The following is a 27,415-nucleotide window of genomic DNA, read 5'->3' on the forward strand; positions in this document are numbered from 1 at the left end:
AATGATTAGGAAATAGAACGTAAGGGGAAAAGGTGAACGATCGAAAGAAAATAATAATCGTATTTAAATAGAGAAATGATAATCTTTCGGAGAGAGGAGGAGTATCGTTGGCAGGCCTGAACGCGCTATCGAGAACTCGAGCAACAAGAGAGAAGGAAGTATCCATCTACACATCCATCCCGTCTAGCATATAGGAGGACCCCGTTGCACGTCGGGAAACGAACATGTACGTACGTCGTAGGAACGACGTAAAGCGTTAAGCGTGTTTCTCGCGTTTGCGTTCAAGAGTTTATATCCACGTTCGCAGTTTCGCGTGTGCGCGCGGAAAGATCGCATTTGCGTGGTGTTGTAATACGTTTCGTTGTAAGAAAAACGAAGCTACTCTCTGCCTTCCTTACCTCCTCCTGCTCCTCCTCTGTCGCTGCTGCTTCTGTTGGTGGTGCTACTGCTGCCGCTGCCGCTGTTAGTGGTGGTGCGTGTATTTGGTGCGGTGAGAGAGGCGAGGCGCGAGAAGAAGATTTATACTTTGTTCCTTTTTTCTCCTTTTTTCTCCCATTCTATTAGTCTTCTTGATTTGGGACCGAAGCCAATTTCACAGAGTTGATGATATGCGCTCGCTAATAAAGCAGGTATCCACTCGTTAAAGTCCCGGAACTACATACGTCTTTTTACGTGCTTTGCGGAATTCTATCCGATTTTATACGACATATCACGAAATTCGCGGGCTAAGATGCCCGACGTGAATCCTGCGGGCAACAACGTCGACATACAACGAACCAGGATCAACGAAAAGGTGCGCGGTCAGGGGGACGACGCTCGCTCCTGCTTTCCCGCGAATACATCACCGTTCCGGTCGTTCCACCTATCGTCCTATCAAAGAGGCGACCAATTTTAAAAGACTTCTGTTTGGTGATCTTTCTTTCTTTCTTTCTTCCTTTCTTTCTTTCTTCCTTTCTTTCTTTCTTTCTTTCTTTCTTTCTCTTTCTCTCTCTCTCTCTCTCTCTCCCCCCCCCCCTCTTCCTCTTCACTCTTCACTTTTCGTCGGTGATATTACAATCAGAAGAGAGGACATTTGATCGACATCGTTCGTTACGTCGTTTAAAACAACGCTTTTTACGACGTTTTATAACTTTTCTTCCTCTTCTGAACTCTGAAGAGAGCATGTTGCTGTTAGATATTTTAAAAGAAAGGCTAAAAGACAGACGTTCTACTTCCAATTTGAAGAACACAAAGAACATGTTAATTGGACTACTCTAAGTGTTTGTGATAACACCTCAAAACGAGCTAATACACATTGTAATTTTATGTAAGTTCATTCAATTTGATAGAATAGATAGAAGTTCGGATCTTTACCTACTTGAATGACAAGAACGTAATATGGAAACACTAATGTGAAAAAAACGATTTTTGGTGTCTCTATTGTACTTTGATTTATTTCGTCATATTGATTTAATCTTTTATTACAATTTTTTAAGCGTGTAATATCAATTGTGATGTCAAGAGACTTCAAAATATCTATATAAGGATTATACAAGTTTTTGAGTTCTCGTTATAAAGTATAAGTTTGCTTGACTGGTATTATTGACGCTCTTTTAATCATAGATCTGAAAGCAGTTCTATGATATTTATTTATCAAGTCAATGTTGATTTTATAAAGAAATATATCCAATTATCGTGCTAAGATGTGCGAGCAGACAGAAATAAATTATTTGGATGGTGATATCGTTTGGGTGAAGCTAGGAGGATGTTGGTGGCCAGGACAAGTTACTGGTTTTCATAATTTACCCGAAGATATTCAACGTGAGTTTCAAAAGAAACCATTGATTGCTGCTGTTAAGTTCTTCCAAGAAGATACATAGTAAGTTATCTTGTTCTCTTTTGTATTAAAACTATTATTTTAGCACACGGTATTATATTGCTGTGCTTTTACACTTTATTTGTTTCCAGTGAATACGTCAAAAATTATCAACAAATTTATAAATATAATTGTACACTCAAAGATGAATTTATTAGAAAAGGTTTGGGTATGTAAAATTATATTAAGTAGTTACTTTTTTTTTGTTTTTTTTTCCGTCCTTGAATTAGAATGTTTTACATACTTATCTGTACGTATCTTTACAGATAAATATAGGAGTAAGATCAAAGATGGTGCTAGTTACATGTCCAAATTTCCTGGTGATGTTGAAATGGCAGAAAAACTAACTGGAGGAGATCCAGATATATTGAATAGTGATAAATTCAGTCCTGAAGAAAAACCAGATATATCTGCATTATTTGGAGATAAAAAAGTGCAGAAGAAGAAAAAAGATCGAGATGAATCGCATAGAAGGAGTGATGGTACTGAAAATATAAGGAAAATTACACATCCCCGATTTTTGAAAGAAAGTGACCACGAAGTTCGTATTCGTCAGCAACCAAGTAGCTTACCACCCACACCACATAGTTTATCTACTCCACAATATCCTTGTCATTTATGCAATTTTACCTCTTCTCGAGTTAATGTCATCATTTGTCATATAAAAAGTCATAGGTCTGGTAATTCCTCTGTGGCAAGATCAAGAGTGAAAACTTATTCGCAGTCGAAAAGTAAAGATTCTGACACACCTAAGAGAAAATACGTTAAAAAAGAGAAGAATCAGCATAAAAATAAAATTGAAAGTACTATGGATTCAGGAAAAAGAAAACAAAGTAAGCAAAATGAAAAAGCAAACAAAAAGAAGAAATCGGACCCTGAACTTCGTGAAAAACTATTGGCAGATTGGGACGATGAATCCGATGAAGAAATCAGTTTTGATCAAAATAAATCTTTTAACACTAGTACTAGCAGAAGTTCACCCACAAGAGACCAATCATATATGGATGTTAGCGAAGAGCATAAGGAAACGACACCTTCGGAGATTACAGACACCCATGAAATTCTTGCAGAAACTGAAAAGTTACTTAGGGAAACTGAAAAATTTGCATCCATTAATATAGAGTCAGATACATTGACTAACAGTGTACACAAAGTTGAATGTAATATAGAAGAGAAAGAGCCATTATCTCCAAATCTCGATAAAGATGAATTGACAGATAAATTCGATAAAGAAAAAGAAACTTCAAATTTAGAATGTGAGAATAAGCATTCTACATTTGATAAGGATGACAAAAAATCTCGATTATCTTGTTTTGACTTCGATGAAGATGATATGCCTGAGCCATCTATACCGCCCGTAAGAAAAATTCCAAGAGTATTTGGTGAAAAGAATTTATCTTTAAAGAAAGAAATAATTAAAGAATTTGAAATGAGTCAAGCTTTAAGAACGGAGAAAGAAGTGGGAAGTGATAAAATATCGGCTGCAATGGAACATGACATATCTAAAAAGAGTAACAAAACTGAAGAAACTATGTTAAAGAATAATTTAGATATACAAGATACTGAAAAGATTGATGATAGTAGTAAAAGTTCAGATACAAATGATGAAACTAATAATAAGTTAGTTGAAAGTGAAAAGAAAAGTGAAGGCAAAAGTGATGAAATAATATCACAAGACAAAGAAAAACAGAAATCTAGTAATAATTGTGAAACTGAATTAGAAATAGTAGAAATTTTTGAAGTTGAGAAGGAAGTGGCCCAAGATGGGAATTCTGCAAATATTAATAAGGGATCAGAGCCTAAAACCTCAATAGATAAAAATGATTCTGATAAACTTATGACAGATAATGAGACGTGCGTAGAAGACAAGACTACCATTAGGGAGACACCACCTGCTACAAATAATGTCATAGAAAAAATTGAAGTAAGTCATGATAATACGATTACTAAACAAATGGATGATACATTGTCAGAACAATTCACTACAGAAACAGAGGATGAAACTGTCTCTGAATCGGCAGAGACCCTTCCTGAGCAAAGTGAAAGCTCTGATGTGGACTTGAATGAAGTGCCTAAATCTGAGAAGGATATTTTATTAAGTAATCTACAAGGGGAATTAACTTTCAAGATTAAAAGAAGAAGAGGTAGGCCACGGAAAAGTACAGAATCTGTAGATACTTCTGTTGATGATAATGAAAAAACATTAAAAGATAATAGAAGTAGAACATCAGAATCTGATACTGATCGTTCATACAGTGGAAGAAAAAGAAAACCAAATAAGAGATATTTTGAATCGGATGAATCTACACAAGAAGAAAAGAGTATTTTTAAAACTGATGATAGTCAATCTGAGGGTGATGAAAGATTTCATGAAAAACCAAAGGTTAAATCTAGAAGGGGAAAGAAATTAATGGGACAAAAAAATAAGAATATTGATTCAGTGAAGCAAATGGAAGAATTGGAACTATCTGAAGAAATGATGGAAGTTACAGAAGATAATGTCAAAACGGCAAAACTTAGTCCAAAGCATGTTTCTTCTGATCAAAATGATATAACTAGTGAAATATCTTTGGAAAAGAAACCTCCGGATGATGAAATTACTAGCAGTATGTCTCAGAAAACGTCCCTTGAATGTACAAATATGGAAGTTAATATGGAGCAATCGGATACAACTCTCTTGTCAGAGAGTATAACGTTATTACCACCCAAAGATGTTATAATCGAACCGCTAAAAGAAGAAACAGAATTATTACAAGTTATGAATCAGGAAACAGAAACAGATCTTATATTAAATAAAACCTCTATTGTTGAGGAGCTATTAAAGAATGAAAATGAAAGTGCTTCAAAAACAGTTGAACTTCAAGGTTCTAACAATGCAGATATACAAAAACAATCAGATGTGTCAAAAACTACTATTGATATGTTACCACCAAAGAAATCTCAAATAAAAAAATTTGAATTATCACAGCTTGATATTCCTTCTGAAAGCACTACCACAGATCATGATACTGAATCTCAAGAAGAAGAAAATAAATTCATCAATATTGAGAATAAGATAAATGCAAAGTCGACAGACTTAGAAGATAAAAATGTGTCGTCAGAAAGTATTGAAAAAGTAGAAAGTAAAACATCAACTGATTTAAATATTGAAATTGAAATGAAAGAAGCTATAGAAATTACGACTGCAGAAGATAAAAAATCACAACAAATACACACTGATGCAGTTGTCTCGGAAGATATTGCACAATGTGACGAGCGAGCAGAAAGTAAAAAATCCTCTGAACAAGATGGGGAAGATACTAAATCCGAGGATATAGAATCAATGCCTAAAGATATTATGAAGACATCAAGTGATCCACAAACGTTGAAAAAATTAATGCAAACTAGATATAAAGGAAAAGTAATTCCAGAACCAGGAGTAAAATCAAAAAAAGAAAAAGATGCTTTCTTGGATGAGAAGCCAATAAATACATTTCAAGAAGCTTTTTTAAAGACTTTACAAATGGATAAGAAAAAAGATGTTTTAGAAGATAATGAATTAATTTCTAACAAGGGGAAAAAAAGTAATAAGAAGTCAATTAAGCGAAAAAGTGATGAACTCAATAATGTAAATACAGTAGTACTTGGTATACAAGATGTAAAAGTTGGAAATCTAGAAGAAAATACAGATTTGTCGGAAAATGTTTCCAGTATGCAAAGTCAAGAAAATCTTCCAAATGTTTCCATTATGAGTGGGTTTCATGGCGTTGAAGTAGTAGTACAAGAGAATATTGAAACTAATACAAAAGTTGATGAACCTGTCTTACAGAATACTAGTCAAATGCCATCTTCATCTCATGAATACAATCTAATATCACAAACTCAATTACCATTGTTAGAAGATACTGCAAATTCAACAAATTTAGATTTTCCAAAGATTGAGGAATCGCCAAAAGTAGAAGTTCCTGCTCCTTCACCGACATCCGAAGCTAATATACCGGTAAAAAAGCGTGAAATGCCAAGAATCATAGAAAATGTTACTTTAACAGAACCAATGCAAATTTTAAAATCTAAACTATTAGATAAATTACCCCAGAAAGGAATAAAGCATAAATTAGAAAGTGATACAAAAAGAAATGATCCAAAAGGAAGTCCGAAAGCAAAAATTATGAAAATAGAATCCTTACCTTCTAATAGTAAAATGAAAACTGGATTAAAGGTAAATTCTCCGAATCTTTCGTTAACACAAAAACTTCAGGTTTTAAAGGCCGAAGAAAATGAAGGTGCTGCAATTGAAAAAGCAAATGTACAAACAACTCAGGCACTAACAGCAACATCATCAGGAAGTGAGAAATATATTCAGCAAAGTTCACAAAGTCTGGCTGATATGGAGTTAGATATTAATTCAATGCCATTTGTTTTAAGTGAAGATGTATTAACACCAGAAAATATAGAACAAATGCCTGTTGTTATATCATCTATCATACCATCATCTAGTTCAGTAGCACCTACATTATCTCTTGCTCCTACTACTCAGGCTGTAACACCTAATCAGATGCAACTTAAATCTGAGAGTACTTCTGAAGCATCTCCTACGAAAAAGAAAAGTGGGACACCTGCAATTCTGAAGAATAAATACAGAGCAAAACCTATAATTACGAGTATCAGAACAATTGTACCACCACTCACAGGAGGTGTGAAAGGATTAAAATTCCAAAACACACCAGCTGGCAAAGCAACACCTATTTTAACACAAAAGGCATCACCCGGAAAATATGTAGTAGTACATACAGCTGGAGGTCAGCAAGTACGGTATAGCGTACAAGGAAAATCTGGAGTGCAACAAAAAATTGCTGTATCACCAGGCAAAGGTACAGGAAATCCTCAAGTAGTACATCAAGGTGGGAAAGTGGTTATATTTACATCAGCACAGTCCGGTCAAACGAAGATGATACCACTAAATATATCAAAAACATTAAGTGGTAAAAGAATTATGACAAACAAAGGTCAACTTCTGTGTCCTATCAGTCCACAAAATATTGTGACTTCGAAGACGATTATTGCTCCAAAAGGAGATAATAATTCACCTACAACATCCAAACTTGGTCCAAAAATCATAAATACACCAAGTATTATTACTTCCAAAGGAGTGTTGACACCTTTATCAGGAACTATTACAAAAACTGCTTTATTAGGGACCTTGTCGCAAGGTATTCTAACAAAAGGTGGAATATATACTCCTATAAGCGCTTCTGCTTTAGGAGGTAGAACAATTATAAATTCTAAAGCTTTAGTTACAAAAGGTGCTACTATATTATCTTCTCAAAATCTAGGTGGACCAAAAGCTATTCTGACACCAATATCTCAAACCATTGGAGGAAAACCAATTCTTGGCACAAATCTTGTTACATCTAAAGGTACAGTTCTTACTCCAGTGACTGGGCAACAAGTTAAAGCAATAGTGGCAAAAAGTCCGTCAAAAAGCGGTAAAATGCAATATCAATCGATGCAACACAAAGCACAATTGTCTGCTGCACAAAAAGCCCACAAAGTTCCATTGTCTTCGTCACAAAGTAGAGGTGGTTCATCGTCAAAATCTTCAAGTAGTTCTATGGTATTCCAAAATACTGGATCGAGTTCCAAAGTTCCTTCACAGAGTAAAAAAATAAATAAACAAATGGCTATTCAACAGAGCACTGCGATGCAGAATCTTTCAAGTCAAAGTAATACATCGCAAACGGTAACATCGCAAGTTCAACAGAAAGGAAAATCTGTATCTTCATCCAGTGTCCAAAAAGTTCTTATTCCTCGAAGCGGTAGCCGTCAGTCAAGAAGTCAGCAAAAAATCGTCGTTCAAAAGATGCAAGAAGTAAATGCAGCACAAAATATACAGTCGAAACAAAATATTTTAAGTTCTCATACAACGTTACCTAATATTTCTAAGCCCATGACACAACATAAACACACAAGTGGAAATGCAATGACTCCTAAAAATACCACAAAGAGTCATATGACAAATAAAAGTTCTCAAAAGAATTTATTAAATATTGCCATGAACTCTATATCTGGTACAAATGTAAATACCAATTTGTCTGCACCATTATCTTTACCACCTTTAGAACCTATTGAGCCAGAGACAAAATTGAAAATGGATAATACAATTATTGAAAATGTGCAGAAGGATCAATCGAATGTAGAGAAAGTTCATACAGAAAAGAGTACAGAAATGGAAAAAATAGATGAGCCGAAGGTAACTACCCAGCCACAGATCATGGCTTTACCAACAGAAAGTAGTGATGGTACCCAAACCTATGTTTTGGTAACTATTGATGAACAGGGTCAAATACAACCATTAGATAATAATACACTTATGTCTCTTGAGGGAACAACTCAAAATCCGGATGGAACAAGAACTTTATACATAGATCCTAGTTCACTAGGTGAGGCTACAACATTGGATAATATCGTTCTCCAATTTGACAATGGAGTACTTCCAAATGTAGCAACCAGTACTAATGAAGCAAGCCAAACTATAATGTCAGACAGTTTCCCTACATCAGAAATAATACAAACATCAAATCAAGATATTTTAGCAGCAGCTCTAGCTAACACTGATTTTCAACAAGAAATTAATCTACCCGAAAATCCAACAGGAAGTGTAATGACTACTGGATTGACTCAGACTAGCTTAATTAATCAAACGATTCTACAATCAACGATCATACCACCAACAGAGCCAATATCTTCTCCATCTGTGTTAGAGACATCGTTGACTTTGAATCAACCGATCATGACGCCGCTTGAAGTTCCAAGTAATCTCCCAATTCAATCAGAATCCTCAGCTTCTATAGTTTCAGCAATACCATCTTCCTTAGAATTACCAATTACTATTACAAATCCGAATATTTCCTATATATCTACGGGAGAAACACAAATTCAAATTCCTGGTAATTCTATGCCAGATATTGGAGATATTATGGATAGTACAGCTTCAACTGAAATTGCAAGAACAGACATTCCTACTAGCACTCAATATTTAGTAATACCTAACTTAGATGAAAATATGACTGTTAAGACCCAAGAGGCTGTAAGTGGTACCAATGTTTCTTATTCGGTTTCATTACCATGCAATATCGTATTAGAAACTACACCGGTTCAAACCACTCCATCAATGCCTATAATAGATGATACATATACAGATAATACTCAATTTTCGACGTCCATACAAACTTCGATTGCTGCAGAACATAGTTTTGCCGATGTACCAGTATCTGAGATGTTAGTTTCTAAAGCTTCCATCACATCTCCAGTAAATGTACAAATGTCAGATGTTACAGTTGCGCCAGAAATGAATGTTACCTCTCAAGAAGTTCCTATATCTTCTCAAGATTCGTCTATTTCAACAAATGAAACTTGTATTTTAAAAAAGGCAGATGATGTTGCAATGCCTTTAGAAGAAATTTATCCATCTCGAGAAATTCCTGTTTCAACTCAAGAACTAATTTTACAGCCAAACATTAAAAAAGATGTAACACATGACATAACGGTTACCACGCAAGAAAAGATATCTAATAATGAAAATATACTGAATATGCAATTAGTGGATCAAGCTGTAAATTCTATGACTAGTAGCATGCCTATTTTAGATAACGATGCTTTAATACAATCGGAATCTAATATAAAAGTACAATCTGTAGAACATATGGCATTTGAAGTAACAGATTCAGTAACAGACATGGAAACTTCTTCTCAAGAAACAGATACTGAAAGTAAATTTAAGCAATTTTCTTACAAGGACGATGTTAATATTAAAGTTGCTTCACCAACACTGGTAGAACAAACTACTACAACGAATCAAACAGAAACAATGCATGAGGTATTGCAAGGTATATCTGTAGTACAATCGTTAAATAATACTAACACAGAAAATATAAAAGTAGAGGAAGCTGTTGATTCAGAAATATATAATTCTACGGTAAAACCGTCGGGAGATTGTCAAGCAGATGAACCAACATCGCAAGATGAATCAGACGGTAATCATGTCCAAGGGAACATTCAAATACATTTTGGAAAAACTCAAGTAGAAAGCAATCAGGAAACTCCATCACAATCCTTTGAACAATTTGATATATCGATGACAAATGATCCTGCAGATTTACCCAGCCAATCTGCGTCTAAACTTGAAAATTCCGGTGAACCATCACAGTCAGTTACGTACGAACCAATGGAAACGGACGAAGAAACAATTGCTAGAGAACCACCGACTCAATCGTTCGAACATTTAAAACAAAATGAAGCTTCTCAGTCTTACGAAACGTCTACCGAGGTAAATGTAAATGCACCAACACAATCTTTCAATGAACTGATGCAAAGTCATGATGGAAGAATTGTTACAAACGAAGCCATCGATGATCAAAGTTTTCCAACACAAAGTTACGAAGTTGGTAAAGTAGAAAATATACCGGATAATTTAGAAACGGATGCTGAAATTAGTCAAGAAGGCAACATACCATCACAATCAAATGACATTGGAACTGATGGTATAGGTACATCATCAGTTTCTACCAATAACTCTGGCCTGAATGAAGATGAGACAGCTAGTTCATCATATGTTCCAGAGACTCCTGAGAATCAAGAAAGAGATCAGGATCAAGAAAGTGCAATAAGTACTTCGTCATATGAAATCCCACCTTGTGAGGAATTGAACATTGCTTCATCCAGTACAATACCTGATACATCAGTTAGGACGGAACATACGAGTATCCATGACAATGGAGTACCTGAAATACCTACATCTTCATATAATCTAAATCCAGATATTACTTCTACTCATATTGATTCTGTACCTACATCAAGCTATGAGGATCAGGTTATAGTAGAACAAAATGTCTCAACCTCTTACGAGGTTCCAGTGTCAATGCCTGGCCTAGAAGAAACGTCCTCACAAAATTTTGTTACAGAAAGTACAGACCATAGAAACGAACCCTCCAGCTATTATACCCATCACCAAGAAGTAACTGCAAGTTATTACGAATCTGTCGATCAAGAAGGAAATTCTAGATTGGAAGAAGATCCACAAGAGGAAGTAACTCCTAGTTATTATGAAGGTAATCCACAAGTAGCAAGTCAAAGCTATTTTACACCAGAAGAAGCAACTCCAAGTTATTCCAGTAGAAATGTTTCTTCGGGTTATTATGGTCATAGACCAGAGAGCGAAGCCAGTCAAAGTTACTATTCAGCAGATGATTTGGAAAAAACAGAGCAATCAAATTCGCAGAATATCGAAGCGTCGCAAAGTTTTTATCAAGAGCATACGGATGAATTACGATTAAGACAGCAAGGAGAAGCTACCCCGACATATTCGGAACGGTATCCCGTCGATTACACATTGGACAATTCGCCGATAGAGAGGCATGACCTTGTAGAAAGTTCTGTACCAGCCACTAAGCCTATGGAAAGGTAATATATTGTTACAGAATTTTGCGAAACATTGTAATGAGAAGTTTCTTTTTTAAAATAGACTATTCAGAGTTATAACTATTGATTGATAAACTCGAGTCTATTTTTAAATGTACATAGAATGTTAAGGTAATAAGTGCTTAGATTTAAGGCTAAATTTTCTTATAATAATTTATATCTACTTATCTATCTATCTATATATATATATAGTATCTCTCTCTATAATATATAACGTGTGTGTATATATACATATATATATATGTTTATTATATATACATATATATATATCATATCGTTTATATATATATATATATGTTATCATATATATATCATATATATATATACACATACACACACATACACAAAAACGGATTCAATCCGTTTACTGGATTTGGTACATAAACATTGTAGATCATGATTGAAGAATGTGGTTTTTATTACAATAATGTCGTAACCTTACCTTGTGACACAGTTTGATGTAAAAGTAAAAAATCGCTCGTACAATATTCGAATTGTACGGGTTCATTAAACAATATAGAATGGACGTTTTATTAATCCATTTTTAATTTCTCCTAAATGTTACGTAACTTGTTAAGTCATTTATGTGAAAACATTTTATTATCATATATGTAATATCGTTGAGTAGTAGTAAGATTCACAGACCATTCATTGCGTAGTATAACTCTGTTAGAGGGGATGTTTTATATCATCCGAACGTTTCACATGATCTGAGATGTAATCGAATCTTATTAAAAAAGAGTTAGAAAATATTTTTACATTGTTATATTTCGTGATTGAAAAGTATCAAAAAATGCAAATTGTAGGATTTTACTGCTACTCTGTGATGTCAACTTATAGTGGGCAATTCTTCGTTTGTACAACAAAACAAAAACTTGTCTGCAGGTTGATAAATGATACAATATTCATAGAAATATACCTATATTAATGTTGCGCATTTCTTCTGTTCTATTCAATACAAAGCATGTTCGAACTGGCTATCGAAGATTTCGTTTTATGAACAGATTATTGATTACTCGATTTTCAATAATATACCTGCAGATATCAGTTTTTCGAAGTATGAGCAATCATCAATATAAAAAAAGCGAGCGAACTAAGGATTGTGCACATTAAGCTTAATGTTTACTTCATAAGAAATAGATTATAAATCGATATGAAAAATAAAAAAGCCTATCATTTCAATTATCACAGCTGTGTAACCTGTATGTTAAAATGATGTAAAAGAAAGAATAGCTCATTAGAAAATCTGTCATGTTTGAGATGTACCTAAATTTATATGTATGTATCCTGAATGTGATTATTTTTATCGCAATTAGTTGAATGTGCACAAAAAGAAGGAATTTTATTATAATGTATAATATCAACATTAAGAATTGAAAGGTTAATATATTTATGTATACTAGATATATAGAAAGTTTATATGTAGGGATCATATTGTACAATTAATTGTGCAGTCATTAAAGTACTTTAAAAGTAAATTGATTTGTAAAAAAAAAAAAAAAAAAAAACAACAACAATATTTGTTTGATTCTACTCGAACAAGACAGATTTGCTAAATTATCCTACTAAGAATTATATTATATTCTTTATAGTGTTGTGTTATCAAAAATAAATCAATATTTTTATTTTTCGTGACGTTTTTAACTATCGTCACGCATGTACATATTATGTTGATATCTGAGAAGAAGAATTCTCATATTAAGTAACTTTCAAATATATTGGGACATTCTAGGCATTTCTAGCCTATATTTGCAAAAAAAAAAAAAATGGACTGAATTGTTATCGTTTTCTTATTGTCTTGATTTTTTTGATACATACGTCTCTTCCGCTATCATGAATTCATGAGTTAAATAAAATTTCGCATACTACGAATAGTAATAAATGTTGTGAAAGGTCAAGAAAATAATTAACATTTTCTATCAAACTTTCTGGTACTGTCGTATGTTGGGATATATGTATTAACCTGTTAAAATAATTGAATATAAGTGGCATAAAGTGATAATGAATAAAATAGTACTATTGCGTTCATGTATATTAATAACAATTTGATATTTTCAACACTAACAATAATACCTTCTTATTTCTACTGTGTGCACCATTCACGATTGTAACTAAGAGATAAAATAAATATACAAATATTTACATAACAGATTATATGTATGATTATTATAATTATCTTATCCGTAATATTTTAAATCATCCTCATAAAACGAATTTATTGTTGTATAAAATAAAAATTGTACTGTTTAATGTTATATTGATGTTCAATTAGGATTATTAATATAATCCAAAATTATTATCAAATCTTTATTACCTAAAATAATCCCAAAATACAATAAATTATATTATTTATAGACATATAGTCATTTATGTACAATAGATTAATTTTTGCAGCTTTTATAAAGGAACACAGTCTTTGCGATCGTATTAAAAATTATTTATTTTATTTCCGCCAATATTGAGCAAATTTATGTAATTGCTCCACTAATGCAGCCATTACAGCTGTAACAGATAAATCTAAGAGGTTTTGAACATAATGGACAGCTTCTTCGTCGCTTAAGTCCAGCCGTAATTTATCTTGAACTTTTTTGACTGCTTTATCTGGTTCTAAAGCTATATCTGGTACACTAGCATCAACCATTAATGAAAATAAATTTAATATTAAATTAGCATGTCTACGTAAATGCAGAAATGCTGTATAACATTGTTTTCTGAATTCATGATAGTGTTCAGAACCTACACCACCCATGGCCTCAACCATTTCCTTGCTAAGCTTCATTGGTGGTGGTAAAGGTTTTGGATCTCTACCCAAAATGTAGCCGAAATCTATGTGGAAAAGTTTGCCTATAACATACGTATAATGTATTGGTTAACAGAATTACATTTAATATTAGACATGGCATATATAAAGTATATATACCTGATGTTGTTAAAAGTAAGTTATCTAAATGTCGATCGCCTACTCCTAATACATATGTAATTATGCAATAACCAGCTGAAATTTTACAATATTTTAAAAATACCTGATAAGTTATTATTGTGTAATATTTAATCTTTAAATTCTAATTGCTTTTTACCCACCACAACTTCGAACATATGTATCCATCACTTCAGGCACAACACCATAAGGCCCTGTATCAGAAGGATGATGTTTCCTAAAAAAACTTAGAATCGAACCCTCGCTAGCAAGAACTTCAGCCACAGTTGTGGATTCAATAAATTGCAAAAATCCATGTCTTGTACTTGTAGCAAGTACTCTGAAAATAATTTAATACAATTACTTTCTCTTTAGTTAATAATAATCAATTACCGAATAAATAATAATTCTTCACCTATATGGTGTTAATTTTAAGTCTAAATTTTCTCTCCTTAATAATTTATCCATAAGGGCTATTGTCTGTAGAATCAATTGATCTTGTCTTAAATCGTCACCATGTTTAAAAATGGCAATGTACTCTGTGTTTTCGGTTGTTAAGAACGTAAGTTTAGATGGCATAAGAGCAGATTTAAATAAACTTGCCCTGTAACATGATATAAGCATATTTAAAAAAAATATACGAATATATGAACGTACATTTATATATCTCTATATACTTTTCAGGAATAATCCCTTTAATACAGATTTCAGGATCCAAGGGAAAAGGTATTTGCTCGAAATTAGAAAAATTGAGTTTAAATGCAGGATCCGGATCGGCTAATAACGCCCGTAATCTATCAGCCTTCTTCTTACGATTGCCACTCTCTCTTGCTACTGCTTTTACAAGAGATACCAATTGATCAATGAACATTTTTTGTCGTAAAAGGAAAGCTCTTCTCTTTTGCCAGACGGTATTTCCATGAGCTAACATAGTGGAAAACATCTTCATTACTGCAATATACATCTCTCTCACGCGAGTATCTTGCTTGGCTGTTATAACTGGATCACTCTGATCTTCGCACTCAATCGATAGATACCAGTAGAAATAATTAGCCAGTGTAGAATTTTGACACGCACGAGTAATTAAAAAAGATGTTAAGTCCATAACAGTATCTCGACTTGTTGTAGATAGACCAGCATCTGATTCAATCGACTACAAAGACAGATATAACATTAGAAGAAGATGAAATAATAAATGCAACGAGACGAAGAGTACAATTTTTCAATTTAAATATAAATATATACGATATTTACAGTCGTAATAGGAGTTGATGTTGAATCTCCGGTTTTTATATCCTTTTCGAATCTCTCATTTTCTTTCTCATTCATTAATGTTTGAAATGCGAACTTAATACTTTCAAAATCTTCATATTTCAAAGCTTGTACTAGTTGTAAGAGATACAACATTAAATCGTCGTCGGGAGCTTGACTTAGACGACTTATGGCATATCTTCTTACAGCTGGATGGGTGAATGCTGGTCCAAGTAATTCCAAAGCATCCTCAGGATCTGGTGGTGCCCATAGTGCTAACATTTCTAATGCTTGACGTTCCTCTCCAGATACTTTCCAATTAACACACTTGACAAATTTCGTCAAAGCTTTCTTTTGATTTGATAAATAAAATCTATACTTCCAAATAAGGTCCTGTTCTTCTGTAGATAATGTTGTTGTTGGTGGATAGCCCAGTATAGTATTTAATGCATCTCGAACACTAGATGTTGGTTTTAATTCTCTTGTATTACCACCACTACGTAAGCTACGGGCTAGTTTATGATGTTTAGCTTCAACAAGGTTTTCCTGAAATAATTAGAAAAAAGCACTCATTAAAACACTGGAAAAATATCTAGATTCTATATGATCTTGAATGATAACTTAGGAAATATAGCAGTACACATTTATTTCAAGTGTATAAATTAGCACTGCTTATATTACAGAATTTTTTTTGTTATTTAAATATTTCAGAACAGAGTATACAGTTTTTATATGCCAATAATATTATGATGATAACAAGAACAATAACAAAAAGCTAATAGCTGCAAGTTTATTTTACCTGAGATTCACCTCTATGACTCGTGTAATAAAAAGAAATATATAATTCAAATATTTTTTGGAAAAATTTTCATAAACGTTTATTAATTAACTTTTTCTACTTCAAAGAATAAAATATTTATATTTGTCAGCCTTTTACCATCTTACTTACTTTCTCAATAAGTATGGCTTCAGATTAGATAATGGTCAATATGCATTGACTAATAAAAGTTTTAGACTTCATCTTACAAGCCTTCTTCGTAATTATTATGGCCAACTCACAAGAAAATCTAAATAAATCATGTCAAGACAGCTCTTTTTAGTACCTCTTTAGTAATTTCATGAATTTTTGTTTCAATTGATCGTGAATTGCACAGGTAAAATAGAAAAAGCGAACTTTCGCTTTTCTGAAACATAAAATGTGCTTATATTCTTTGACTTTACAAAAGTAATGCTCTAAAGAAGGCCTTAGATCAATACAAGGATTGTTTTTGTTTCATCTAAGATGGAAAACCTAATCTATTATATTAAAATTTTCTTACTTGTAAGATTTCATAATCTGGAAGAGTTACAACGTCTGGTTGTGATCTGTGCTGAACTACTTCATCACCATCTTTTTCATAATACACAATAGAATACTGAAATGATATAAAAGTTTTTTAAACATTATGCGATATTTGCGAGGAAGTTTATATTTTAAATTATGAACAATTTTCATACCGGTATACCATCCATTCTGACTTCAGGAAATTCTACCATTAAGTACAGATATTCAGATGCTCTTTTTTCTCGTTCATTTATTAATTCTATCTCTCTAAATGTTAATCTATCTAACCAATCGATCTTGTTCATTTGACCATTCCTATGTTTCTTAGCAAGTTTAGCAAGACGCTGCATTTGTTCTTTTCCGTGATCTCTGGCTTTTCCTGGAGTACTCGTAGAAATATTTCCATCAGCTTCTACACCAGGCCATACTCTAAGATCAAGCATTCCTTGACGAAATACACCATGTTTTCCAAATAAAGATATTGTTGTACCACCAACTGGTATTTGCCTACCAGGTCCAGCACAATCATATAAACTTATACATAAATAAGCATCACGCGGTAAATCAGAAAAAGAGATGGGTAAAGTAACCCATTGATTCCAGCTACAAACATTAATAAATATTTAACATGACAAGAAATATATAATAAATACAAATTTCAATGCATTAATTACTTCCAACGTGATGTGAAGTGTTTGTAGGCCGTATGAACAGGTAAAGCTAATGGTCTACCACCAGCCCATACTTGTAGCGACGCTGCTAGATCTCCTCTGCCACCACTGGCACCATATAAACCAGAATATTTTAACATTGGATCAAGAAGTAATTTATCATACTCGGGTCGTTGTCTTTTACCTTCCAAAGTACCTCTATGAAACAATTATACATTACATTAGTAATATCTATTTGTATTTTAATCAGTTGAAAAACTTAAATGTTTTCAGAAGTGACACTTGTTCTATGTATATAAATCTTAGATTAGATATTGATATCATGTATATTAAGAGATAAAATCGGATTAAGCTATTAACATTAACGTCATTATCTCGCATTCATTCCGAAAGAATATCGTTACTAGTTGTTATTGGTTATTTAATACCAGCTGATACTGACACTTCTATCTTTCATCTATTTAAAATTAATTCTTACATTTTAATTTGGATCTTGGTATCTAAAGAAGAACTGTACACGTAAAAAAACTTATCACTAATATCCTCCATCATAAAATAATTATAATATATTAAGAATTTAAAAATTTAATAAAACTCTTTACTACACATCTCTCTGACATCTGCAAGCCTTTGTTACACACTAAGTACACACTCTGTATACGAGTAATACCCTATAAAACACTACGGACAACTTATACATGTAGCATATCAAAGTTTAATTCTGCCATTATCTGCTAGGTGCGCTGCAATCTCACTAGTTACGTTCTCTGTCGGTAAAATTATAAATATGAAATATTTTACTCTTTTACATTTTCTTTTTATATAAGGTTAATTCACTAAAGTTAATTATAAATCGAGTCGGTTGTAAAAAAAAACATAATATACCAATAATTATAATTATCGATATAAAAATAGTCCTACGATATTTTACGTTCATTTAAATTGATTAGAAAAAATAATTGTTGAAATTTACTCGAAAGTTAAATATTATTTACATCTCGTTATTATAGTTTTTAAATACATATATTCTTCTGAACAGATTTGATAAAATATGATTTAGAAATTTGAGGCTGTTCACAATCTTTTATCGCAGTATATGCAACTTCAGTCGCATATAGTAATATATAAACTAAAACGTAGTAGAGAAACTTCTCACTCGTGCCTGTTGTATCGCTTTATAAATTTGTTTAGGTTATGCCCCTCTCACACGTAATCTAACAATCAAATTAGTGCGTAATAAAAATTTTGTATTAAAAACAATGATATGGCAGATTATACTTTTCTGAAGATAGACAAATTGAAAAATGTTTCTTAATTGTACAAATTTTATATTGTTTATTTCTAATTAAGTACAAATTGTTTAATCTTACACGTTCGGAAATAGAGATCTTCGACGTTTACTCGACGGAATGCGAAAGAAGACTGGATCGATAAATATCAAAGTCAATAGGTTTGTTTCTGTTTATATTAAATATAGTCTACGACCTGGACATCGAAATCTAATCGTATTGAAAACTTAAAGTAAATTATTTTATATTTAATATGCGTTTCAAGCCGTGTAATGTTTAAACGAATGTATAATTGTTTAAATATTAGTTTTCTAATATACCATGTACATTATATTTTGTTTAAATAATTATAAGATTGTCGAAAGTATTGATATTTTAATCTTACACGTTCGGAAAGAGAGATCTTCGATGTTTATCCGACGGAATACGAAGGAAGACTGGATCGATAAATTTCAAAGCTAATGGAAGGTTTGTTGTTGTTGATATTAAATGTTATCCACGACCCAGAGAGATCAAAATTTAATTGTATTGAAACAAATACACGTCACTACGTTTAAATGAAAACTAGTGGTGGGGATAAGAGTTTTTTTTTCTTTTGTTGCGAAGTTTAAGGCATGCTTCTATAAAAAACATTTTTCGTAAAAAGAATGTCGAAAGCAGCATTTACGTCAACAACGATTCTACGTGTAATTTTTGCAGGATTTTGATGGACAAGGTTTCTTTTTTTTTTTTTTTTTTTTTTTTTTAAAGATGAAAGAACGAGCGAGGATATAGTTTTTTCGAATTTTTGAAAAAGTTTCATTTGTATGCGTAAACTATTCTTGAAATAACGCCATTTGTTGGCACGATTTTTTTTCATAGAAAATAAAGCTTTTTGAAAGTTCGAAAAAGCGATGTCCTCGTTTAAATTTTCGTCTTTAAAATGAGATCTTATTTTTCAAAATCGTTCAAGAATTTCGTCTGTATTCATTTTTGGCGTTGATCATTATAAAAATATGATGAGCAACTTTAAGACAATTCCGAATTAATCGTTCGAAACGCCATCTGAAGACAAATAATCGCGACGAAGTTAGTTGTCTATTTTCAAGTTTTTCATGATCTAATTTTGTAAAGCGCGGTTATAGCATATGCATATGCACGTGTCGTTATCTCTAATTATTCATAATAGTTCTATATAAAATTCTGCACAAAGTACAATTTTGTAATATTTTTTGTGAAGTTATAAATTTAATGATATTATAAGTCAAAATGAGTACAATTTTGGAGAAAATTGCTTCGATCGAAGCAGAGGTATGCAATTCTTTTGATTCGATATCTCATCGAAATATATATTATACGCGTAATGGAATAGGTAAAGAAATATATAAATGTTAATTTAGATGGCACGTACACAAAAGAACAAAGCAACATCTGGTCATTTAGGCTTGTTGAAAGCAAAATTAGCAAAATTGAGACGCGAACTTATAACTCCAAAAGGAGGTGGTGGTGGTGGAGAACAAGGATTTGAAGTTGCTAAAACTGGAGATGCTCGGATAGGCTTTGTCGGTGTGTTTTTTAATAATTTTATAAGTATTATCTTAAATATTCGTTCATGTAATCATATTATTTCAATTATCGATAAATCTTGTAATAGAAAGGTTTATAAGAACTTATATCATTAACGAACAAATTTAACTTGAGGTATATATAGCATATAGTTTTAATAAAATTTATCAATTTTAACATAAAATGTTAATTACGTAGGTTTCCCTTCTGTTGGTAAATCTACGTTATTAAGTACACTTGCTGGTGTATACTCTGAAGTTGCAGCATATGAGTTTACAACTCTGACTACTGTTCCTGGTTGTATAAAATACAAAGGGGCAAAAATACAGGTAACATTTATAAACATAATATTCAAAGTATACTATACAAATAATTGAAATATTTAATCTATAAAGTATAAATGTAAATATTATAATAATGTATTCCTTTCAGTTATTGGATTTACCAGGTATTATCGAAGGTGCTAAAGATGGAAAAGGTCGTGGAAGACAAGTAATAGCTGTAGCTAGAACTTGTAGTTTAATTTTTATTGTTTTGGATGTGCTTAAACCATTGGGACATAAGCGCCTGATAGAACACGAATTGGAAGGTTTCGGATTACGACTTAACAAGCAACCACCTAATATTACTTTTAGGAAAAAAGAAAAAGGTGGTGTCAACTTGCAAACCACGGTAAAATAAAATTTATGTTTTTACATATATGGTAAATGCTATATAACAAAATAATGAAAGGTACACACAAGTAAGTTCACATAATATGATCAATATATATACTTACTTATTCTTATTAGTTTTTCTTATTATATATTTTATAGCAGAAAGAAATTTTTTGGAAGTAAAAAATCATTGAAAAACATAACTGATGTTAAGGATATATAGACAATCATTTCTATTTTTATATTTAACAATTAACAATTAACTTGGTATAATCCTTGGGAATATAAAGTCACTCTTAAAAACATTGTTTAACTTACTTTATATATTTATCTGTAGCGATTGTTAACATTAAGTGATAGGGGCAGTGGCTTTTTCTTTACAGATCTTTTATTGATTTTATTATGATATATACTAAAAATTCCAAATTTAATATACTCGTTAATTATTGAAATAACGCGATGTATAACCTAAGCTTTAGTTATGTTATCTTGAGATTATTTATGCGATCACTGTAGTGGAATGAGCCAAGTGTAACCTTTTAACATTATCACAATAAATTTAACATAATTACCAGACAGGCATTTGACAGAAAGACTAAGGCAGTTGCATTGTTTGCCAGTGTGCACAATCAGAACTTGATTTAGAGTCAGTCAAGGCCATACTGGCAGAGTACAGAATTTACAATGGAGATGTAAATCTACGATATAATGCTACATCGGACGATTTGATTGATGTCATTGAAGGAAACCGAGTTTACATACCATGTATTTATTTGTTGAATAAAATCGGTAATTATGGAACATATTATATTTTTATAAATGAATATATTTGGGTGAGGATGCTGTAAGAAATTGCTTTTATTTTCTTCTCTTCTCTCTCTTTTTTTATTTTTTTTTTTTATTTTTAGATCAAATAAGTATAGAAGAATTGGATGTTATATATAAAATACCACATTGTGTACCTATCTCTGCTCATCACAAATGGAATTTTGATGATTTGTTGGAGAAGATGTGGGATTATTTACAACTCGTTAGAATGTAAGTCTGAAATAATCAAATAATTAAAGAATATTTTTAATCATTTCTTAAAAACTATATATCATTTTGTTCAACAGTTATACCAAACCTAAAGGTCAACTACCAGATTACAATTCTCCTGTAGTATTAAACACAGAAAGAAGAACAGTAGAAGATTTTTGCAATAAACTTCATAGATCAATAGCAAAGGAATTCAAATAGTAAGTACCTGTTAAATATATCTACGTATATATCCACTGGTTTTAGAGCATTAATAAAAATTAATTATTATTGATATCTTAGCGCGTTAGTATGGGGGTCATCGGTAAAACATCAACCACAAAAAGTGGGAAAGGATCATGTCTTGTGCGACGAGGATGTTGTACAAATAGTAAAAAAAGTGTGATTTTATTTTGTGGTATATATATATATATATATATATGTGTGTGTGAGTAAATATTGAGAAATAATATCGATTGAAAACAAAAAAAGGACAAGCAATTCGCGTATTATACTTAATAGCTTAGCAGTATAATACTCTTTTTAAACTTGATTTCACTTTACGAATAAAGCAAATAAAGTCATAAGATTAGGACGTGGTAGTAGATTATAATATCTTTCAAATTAAAAGAATAAACAGGAATATGTACATATAGATACATATATCTTTCGTAATGATAGATGTATAAGTTGATGTGGTAATATCAAATGGGATAAAAAAAAAAAAGAAAAAAAAATAATAATAAAATAAAATAAAATAAAAAAAAAAGAAGCGAGATTAATGAAAATCGTAGTATTGGGACAATACTACTAAAAAATTTATAATGGTATTTTCAAATTTGTTAGAATGAAAAAAAGTAATCCTTATATGCATGAGATATAGGAAAATAACTACCATTTTCTAACGTAACATAATTATTTTTTTTCAAGTAATAATAAATACTGATACTCATAGTGATACTGCAAAGTCTGCAAAATCTAAATTATAGTACGAAATATTACTCTCATTGATATGGTAAGATCATTGCATTACATCAATAATTATCGTGAGTTAATATAAAGACTGCATTTAAAATCAGTTTTAAATTATATTTTTATCTTACATTTATAAAATTGTGGTGAAATAAACAGTGACATTTCATGCTTGTAAATGTTATACAGCAATGATAAAGATCTTATACTGAAATGTATGTACGAATGTGTATAATTTCTTTTTTTTTTCTTTTTTTGCTTTTCTTTTCTTTTCTATTTTTCTTTAATGTAGACATAGCCCTGTGCACGTGATAATAAATTCTACATTCAACGGCGCTGGAAAATCTTTTCATAACAAATTCAATCCACTGACATGTTCGTGTTTACTTGCATCTTAGATAAAGGTTATTATAAGGTTCTCATGCATCGCCTATGAGAATTAATGGTGTGTGAATTTGTGAATTAACGATGCCTGTCGTGTTCAGTGCTTATACTCGGAAATCGCAGAGACAGAGTGTACGCCTCATATTTATAAAGATTTTAAAATGTATTCTTTTCGTTGTTGATCCAATAATTTTTCTAAATGTCCACATTTAGCGTTGACTCCTTCGAGTTCCTTAGAAAGATTTTTTATAGTTAAAACTTTTTGAGTTATTATCAATTTAACCCTGGAAAAACATTTTTCATTATAAACAATCGTAGTTTGGAATCAGTAAAACCAAAAGAAATATATACGAGTATGTACGAGGTGTATCGTTATTGCTTGAACAATTTATGACATATCGATTTCTTTATGTTCATTCTTGCGACTAACTTTAATATACCTGCTGTACAATTGTGACATTAACATTTCTTTGTTGGCATTGTTTTGCGTTAATTCTTGATACAACGAAGCAATTTTGTCCTCTAAAACTCTTTTTTCTGCTTCAATTTCTCGTCGAGCGATTCCTTTCGCATTGTCCCTTTCGGCTGTTAAAGTTTCTATCAACTAAAAATAATACTCCTTTTTATATATCCCGTTTTATCGTTATAACGCATTTTTGCAAAAGTCGTTATAATAGTTGAAAAGATGATGTGCCTAGAAATTTACCACATTTTTATTGCTCAAATTATTTACGCATTCGTCGAGTTTATTTTCCGTCGTTTTTAATCTATTTTCTGTTTGTGCAAGTTTATTTTCCATCGATAGTAATGCTTGTTTTTGGATCTTCTCATTATCAGTTGCAATATGCAATTCCATCTCGTATTTCTCTTTCACAGACCTTAAACAGATTAGAATATATCGCCTTTCCACGTTCACGATGGAATACAATACGGATGTTTATTAGTCGATCGTACAATTTTATTGTATTATTATCATTATTAATTATTTCACTCGGGGAAGGTTATAGATACATACTTTTACTGTATCCTTTTTATTTTTATTAGAACCGAACATGTATTCGCATTTTGCATACCGATACCGATGGCGACGCTACGATATTACCATTTGGTCACGTTCAGAAATATCCGCGTGCTTGGATTTACATTTTCCGGTCATCGATCGGTATCCGTAAGACAAATGTGAATATACATATGGAATTGGATATCCTATGTTAACGTATTCAATATCGACTCAGTCATAATCATTGTATATGTATGCTATACGATGTATATTCTCTTTAAAGTTACCTTCGTGTACCTTAATTTACTTTCATAGCTTTGCTGAACTACCGTTTTCATATCTCGAGCTTCCTTCTCAAGACGACCGATAGCGAGCTCGATTTGTCTATCACGTTCTATCTGGCTCTCCTCTCTTATTTTGTTTTCCGATTTTTCTAGTTTTATTATTTGTTGCTTCTTGTAATTCTCTAACCAATCCGTCCATTCTTTTCGCAGGCTCTCCCGAAGAGTCTGCTTTTCAGCTTGGTGTTTTAGCTTCTCATCCTCTAATTCTCTCTATAATTACGTGATCGCTTAATGTAGTATCGCGTATTGTATATAATAAATTACAACATATTATAATGCTTTTTATATCTCAAAAAACATTAACCTGTAACCGGGTGTACGTTTGTCGTATAATCGTATCTTTCTCCATGTCGCGTTTAGCTAGTTCCTCGTCGAACCTGTTCCTTTCGCGTTCTAAATTCTCCGCGAATTTCATTCTTTCCGTACGAAACTGTGCCTCCTGTTCCTCTAACTTCTCCTTATACCTGACCACATTCACGCCCGTCATATTACGAATTTATTTATTAATTGACTAGTACGACGTGTTTAGTTAGCTACCTGGTCCATAGGATATTCTTTTCGCTCGCTAATACTTTTTCGTGACTAGCTGTAAGTTCTAAACGTAATTGTTCTAGCTGCTGGTTCGAGCGACGTATTACGCGTAGCTCTGAATCTTGAAGTTCCTTTATGTGAGTGCTTCGTATCTCCTGAATCTCCAGCTGATGTTGTTCGACCATGCTTCGCAATTCGGGTTCTAATCCCTTCACCGTCATTTCCTGCGGGAACGTCATCCATCGTTATATACATTTACACATCTACGTAGATATCGTTAACAACGTACGACAATTTAAATTCGATAAACTTGCTCGGGCCACCGTAGGATAATAAATACTTAGAAAGAAAATAATAATCAATCGGTTTCGCGATCATCGACGAACCTTTATCTTCGACGTTCTCGCCTCCAACCATCGCTCTCGTCTTATCTTTTCGGAGGCTGCGAAATGTTCCTTTGCTCTTTGCAAATCGACGAGATGCCTCTCCGTACAAACTTTCATATCCCTTTCCGCCTTCGATTCGATTTCCTTGATACTTCGTGCCAACGAATTACATTTGTCGGTTAAATCTGTCTTCTCCGAGATGAGCTTCTCCATGAACTTTTGATGTCTCTTCACGATCGTTTGATATTTCTTTTCTTGCATCTCGAGCTTCGAGGCGTGCTTCTTTTTTTCTACGTTTAATTTCTCGCAGGCTGCTTCCCTTTCATTTTTTAATTCGTTCTTCAACAACTTGATTGTTGCCTCCTTCTCCTCCAATTGTAGCTGCGCCGTACTTAAGTCGTCTTTGAACGCGTTCGAGAAATAATTTTTCGAAAGATCGCACCTACGTATACACCAATGTAGAGAGTTTACTGACACGACTCGAAAGAAATGATAAGGGATTATTCGTATGAAATCTTATCTTACTTATTACGATCTAAATAAGAAGAAAGCTTGTCCTTTATAAATATATCCTGAATGATCGCACTCGTGTCTGGCTCCGATCGATTTGCGTGCATCTCGTTCGGGTAATCTACGAACGCGATTCGAGTTTGTTGAAAAATGATAACTATAAAGTATATACAACGAAGGTACAAACATTGAAACGTACAATCTCGTCGCACTTAGAATTTTGACTTGACGCCGCTACGTTTCGTGATAGAAGCATATAAGGAAATACAAAATTTTTACCGATATAGATCACATCTTTAAATTTTTTAAGTTTTTTTGATCTTTAAAAACTAATACTCCCGGTGAAAAGTCGTCGGTAAAAAAAGTAATTTTTATTTTTATTTTTTTATTTCTTTCCTTAATTCTCGTATAATACCGTCTTCGAGCGTCGCCAAAAACGACATTATATCGTCGTAAGTCGCTCCGATTGATCCACATTTATCTTTGCAATGATCTTTCTCCGGCTCGAGCTGCAAATACGTTATTACAGACGATTTAACTTCTCCTAAATGATATCTAATATCGATCAAATATTCACTATCGAAAAACTGGACACACTTGATTACTATATCTCATATTTAAGGATGGTACTTCACCGCGATTGTCGGTGACCGAAGCTGCGTCGAAGCGCCTCGATCCAGGAACGTCCTCGATAATGTTTCCCTCCAGGTCGTTTATCATCTTGCATAATTGCTCGAACGAGCTGTTACTCGGTTCTATTAGATTCTGATTACAGTCGCTAATCTCCAGACTTCGCATTTTCATTTTAACGTCGTTCACACATTTGTCCGTCTCCGACATGGTATCCGCGTTGTCGACGAAATCGTTCGTCTCGATAGGATGATACGAATCGTCGATCATCCGTTCCTCAAAGATAACACCGGCCATTTCCTTCGGATTCGTTCTACCCGGAGGATACTTCTTTATCGGTGGTTTGCCGCTCAGCTTCGGATGATTTATGTTTATCACCGCACTTGAGAAAGTATAACATTACACGTTTTCTTTATTATTAGTATTATTGTTATTATTAATATTATTATTATTATTTATTATTATTATTATTATTTTTATTATTATCTATTATTATTATTATTATTATTATTATTATTTTTATTTTTTTTTGGTTTTCTTATCTTTCTTACTCGTACATATTACAATCACGCGCGTTCGTACACTTTCACAAGATCGTAATTCTTTACGTTACCTCATCCTTATTTTTATCCTTGATTTTTTTCGTCCTTTTGTTAATTCGGTCTGTCTCTCTTGCT

At 32.5% G+C, this 27,415-nt stretch overlaps 4 protein-coding genes across 11 annotated transcripts; 2 read left to right on the forward strand and 2 right to left on the reverse strand.

Annotated features, from left to right (window-relative positions):
• The first annotated feature begins 1,010 nt into the window (after positions 1-1,010).
• LOC122632727 (mucin-17) lies at positions 1,011-11,548 on the forward strand. Of its 5 annotated transcripts, none has more exons than XM_043819901.1 (4): positions 1,011-1,858; positions 1,948-2,024; positions 2,122-10,380; positions 10,453-11,548. In XM_043819901.1, exons 1-4 carry the CDS (start codon positions 1,683-1,685, stop codon positions 11,295-11,297), a joined length of 9,357 nt encoding a protein of 3,118 aa, XP_043675836.1. In that variant the 5' UTR covers positions 1,011-1,682; the 3' UTR covers positions 11,298-11,548. The 5 variants fall into 5 exon arrangements, with proteins under 5 accessions (XP_043675836.1, XP_043675837.1, XP_043675838.1 ...); XM_043819902.1 differs by having other exon boundaries at positions 2,122-7,059; positions 7,168-11,548; XM_043819903.1 differs by having other exon boundaries at positions 2,122-7,044; positions 7,168-11,548.
• A 1,535-nt stretch (positions 11,549-13,083) lies between these two features.
• Positions 13,084-19,296, reverse strand: LOC122632507 (phosphatidylinositol 3-kinase catalytic subunit type 3). 3 transcript variants are annotated; one of them, XM_043819366.1, is made up of 10 exons: positions 19,149-19,296; positions 17,478-17,672; positions 16,977-17,406; positions 16,799-16,894; positions 15,483-16,025; positions 14,906-15,381; positions 14,644-14,832; positions 14,393-14,568; positions 14,232-14,306; positions 13,084-14,155 (listed from the first exon to the last, which is right to left on the reverse strand). In XM_043819366.1, exons 2-10 carry the CDS (start codon positions 17,612-17,614, stop codon positions 13,755-13,757), a joined length of 2,523 nt encoding a protein of 840 aa, XP_043675301.1. In that variant the 5' UTR covers positions 17,615-17,672; positions 19,149-19,296; the 3' UTR covers positions 13,084-13,754. The 3 variants fall into 3 exon arrangements, with proteins under 3 accessions (XP_043675301.1, XP_043675302.1, XP_043675300.1); XM_043819367.1 differs by lacking the exon at positions 19,149-19,296 and adding an exon at positions 18,845-18,994; XM_043819365.1 differs by lacking the exon at positions 19,149-19,296 and adding an exon at positions 17,953-18,187.
• On the forward strand, positions 18,782-23,171 carry LOC122632511 (GTP-binding protein 128up). Of its 2 annotated transcripts, none has more exons than XM_043819375.1 (8): positions 18,782-18,924; positions 20,143-20,308; positions 20,507-20,637; positions 20,741-20,980; positions 21,585-21,753; positions 21,873-22,002; positions 22,080-22,202; positions 22,285-23,171. In XM_043819375.1, the coding sequence occupies exons 2-8, from the start codon at positions 20,143-20,145 to the stop codon at positions 22,385-22,387; spliced, it is 1,062 nt and encodes a 353-aa protein (XP_043675310.1). In that variant the 5' UTR covers positions 18,782-18,924; the 3' UTR covers positions 22,388-23,171. The 2 variants fall into 2 exon arrangements, with proteins under 2 accessions (XP_043675310.1, XP_043675309.1); XM_043819374.1 differs by lacking the exon at positions 18,782-18,924 and adding an exon at positions 19,855-20,053.
• LOC122632358 (centrosomal protein of 131 kDa-like) lies at positions 23,050-27,035 on the reverse strand. Its single transcript, XM_043819067.1, has 10 exons — positions 26,760-27,035; positions 26,524-26,617; positions 26,292-26,402; positions 25,599-26,113; positions 25,219-25,436; positions 24,986-25,145; positions 24,635-24,891; positions 24,044-24,215; positions 23,778-23,941; positions 23,050-23,621 (listed from the first exon to the last, which is right to left on the reverse strand). Exons 1-10 carry the CDS (start codon positions 27,033-27,035, stop codon positions 23,483-23,485), a joined length of 2,106 nt encoding a protein of 701 aa, XP_043675002.1. The 3' UTR covers positions 23,050-23,482.
• Positions 27,036-27,415: the final 380 nt, after the last annotated feature.

The sequence above is a fragment of the Vespula pensylvanica genome, chromosome 10 (genome assembly GCF_014466175.1).
Source record: "Vespula pensylvanica isolate Volc-1 chromosome 10, ASM1446617v1, whole genome shotgun sequence".
NCBI lineage: Eukaryota > Metazoa > Arthropoda > Insecta > Hymenoptera > Vespidae > Vespula > Vespula pensylvanica.

Coding starts and splice junctions, on each gene's coding strand:
- LOC122632358 (XM_043819067.1), bottom strand. CDS start 27,035: ATGGCCGGTGTTATCTTTGAGGAACGGATGATCGACGATTCGTATCAT. Junction 25,437..25,598: donor CGAGAACGTCGAAGATAAAG/GTTCGTCGATGA, acceptor ACGTTCCCGCAG/GAAATGACGGTGAAGGGATT. Junction 23,622..23,777: donor ATGTCACAATTGTACAGCAG/GTATATTAAAGT, acceptor ATGTTTTTCCAG/GGTTAAATTGATAATAACTC.
- LOC122632511 (XM_043819374.1), top strand. CDS start 20,012: ATGAGTACAATTTTGGAGAAAATTGCTTCGATCGAAGCAGAG. Junction 20,054..20,142: donor TTGCTTCGATCGAAGCAGAG/GTATGCAATTCT, acceptor ATGTTAATTTAG/ATGGCACGTACACAAAAGAA. Junction 20,981..21,584: donor GTGTCAACTTGCAAACCACG/GTAAAATAAAAT, acceptor ATTGTTTGCCAG/TGTGCACAATCAGAACTTGA.
- LOC122632727 (XM_043819898.1), top strand. CDS start 1,683: ATGTGCGAGCAGACAGAAATAAATTATTTGGATGGTGATATCGTTTGG. Junction 1,859..1,947: donor TTCTTCCAAGAAGATACATA/GTAAGTTATCTT, acceptor ATTTGTTTCCAG/TGAATACGTCAAAAATTATC. Junction 2,025..2,121: donor ATTTATTAGAAAAGGTTTGG/GTATGTAAAATT, acceptor GTATCTTTACAG/ATAAATATAGGAGTAAGATC.
- LOC122632507 (XM_043819365.1), bottom strand. CDS start 18,026: ATGATGGAGGATATTAGTGATAAGTTTTTTTACGTGTACAGTTCTTCT. Junction 15,382..15,482: donor CATCAACTCCTATTACGACT/GTAAATATCGTA, acceptor CTGTCTTTGTAG/TCGATTGAATCAGATGCTGG. Junction 14,833..14,905: donor AAAGGGATTATTCCTGAAAA/GTATATAGAGAT, acceptor ATCATGTTACAG/GGCAAGTTTATTTAAATCTG.